The 1,674-nt window shown below is 53.6% G+C and overlaps 1 protein-coding gene across 1 annotated transcript; it reads right to left on the bottom strand.

Annotated features, from left to right (window-relative positions):
• Positions 1 to 5: 5 nt before the first annotated feature.
• On the bottom strand, positions 6 to 1,658 carry LOC111655055 (prickle-like protein 2; the record flags this gene model as incomplete). The annotated part of the gene is made up of 3 exons (XM_023406301.2): positions 1,493 to 1,658; positions 583 to 1,384; positions 6 to 493 (listed from the first exon to the last, which is right to left on the bottom strand). Coding segments are annotated over exons 1-3 (1,428 nt in total), but the record flags the coding sequence as incomplete, so codon positions are not given.
• Between the last annotated feature and the right edge of the window lie 16 nt (positions 1,659 to 1,674).

The raw sequence follows: 1,674 nt of genomic DNA, 5'->3' as shown, positions 1-1,674 counted from the left end.
GGCCGGTCTGCCACCAAGTGCAGGGCGTTATCTGAGCGGGAACGACGAGAGCGTTTGTGGTGGCGGCCACTGCGGTGCTGCCCGTTACCGTGGTTTCCACGATGGTGTTTGCGGCGTCTTGGTTGTACCTGCTGTTGCTGTGACACAGGTTCCTGCCCGTTGATGCGTCGGCGGGGCATTCTGTCACTCATGGGAGCCATTCGCAGGTTTCCACTACTGCCCATTACCCCGACACGACCTTTGCCATCAAAACCAAGCGGCTGCGGGACATCCCAGTACTGCAGTGGGTAGCCCACTCTGAGTGGAGTGTACATGTTGTTGTTGTAGGGACGAGAAGAGGACAGAGACTCTGTGCTGTGGAACTGGACAGAGGAGCTGAGGGTGCCCATGTTGCTCTTCTCAGACACATTCACACCTGAGTCCTTACTCAGGTCGGGCATGGAGAACCTAGACAAATGCTCCTGACGCTTACTGACCCCATCCAGAGAGTTTCCTGTCAAAACCACAAATCTCATGTCACATTTTCAGATTATTTGCCATCATATCATATTGTATGACACTATATTATTCAAATCACTTTACCTGTAGCGTTGGACATAGTGAGGGAGTCGATGGATCCACGAGGGGTCTGTTCTAGAGGAGTGAGGGGCTCATTGAAGCTCATGGCATTGATGGGGTTCCTCCTGGTCAGCGGGGGCCTGCCGTCTCTCTGGAATCCGTGCAGGCTGATGCTCCTCTTGTCAGAGAAGCCTTGGTTCTGGCTGGACATCTCATTGAAGCTCATCTGGGTGCGCAGCTTGTTGGGCCTGAACTCTTCCTGGTTGTGGTGGATCCAGTTTTCATTAAAGGAGTGGCCCCTAAGAACAGCCATAGGGGTTCTCTTGGCATTGCCTTGTTCCTTTCCCCAGGAATCAGGCCTCTTTGCTGGATTGGCAGGATTCTGGGCTGGAGGATGAGCGTTTGCGTTGGGATTGTAGCCCTGCCTGGGGTTACACTGACCCAGCAAATGTATAGCTGCCGGGGTAGGGGAGGCTTCCCGCTGGGGGCCCTCATAGGCAGCAGGGACATAGGGCTCATCCCGGCTCATCCACACCTGGTTAAGGCTCGGGGCACGGCTCGGAGTGCGACTGGGTGTGCGGTTAGGTGTCCTGCTTGGAGTCTGGCTAGATGAGAGGCTTAAACGGTCCATCTGAACAGACAGGGGATCAATTTCAGCAGACAGACGGTCAGGCATGGGTGGAGGAGCGGATTGGCGGGCCTCAGCACTCCGCCGCTCCTGCTCTGCATTCCTACGCTCCTTTTTCCCAATCTTGGTGCTGTGGCGGGATTCACGGGAGCGGGCGCTTTGGAAGGCTGAGTCTGAGGAGTCGGACTCGTCTGGATCCTGATTGATTCAAATAAAAAAGATTTTTGCAACAGAATAATCTGTAAGTAGATGGTTAAAAAAGATGTCCTTTTATTTAAATTCTAGCTGTATTGTTGGTCCTCTTACCTGTCCAGCGCTGCAGGACCGTGAGCAGAAAATCTGCCCCTGCTTTGGCAGGAAAGGGCGGCCCAGCAGAGAGCGCTTGCAACGGGCACAGCAAAAACATTCCTCAGTTGCGTGCCAGTGCTGCCCATCATAAGTCATCTGGCCTTGGTCAATGCCTTTTGTAAGATGGAAAAACATGATTT

This window comes from Seriola lalandi, unplaced genomic scaffold (assembly GCF_002814215.2).
Source record: "Seriola lalandi dorsalis isolate HSWRI2012SDOR001 ecotype SW California unplaced genomic scaffold, Sedor1 jcf7180001975083, whole genome shotgun sequence".
Taxonomy (NCBI): Eukaryota; Metazoa; Chordata; class Actinopteri; order Carangiformes; family Carangidae; genus Seriola; species Seriola lalandi.
The sequence above is the reverse complement of the archived record's forward strand: the minus strand, read 5'-3'. Positions and strand labels throughout refer to the sequence as shown.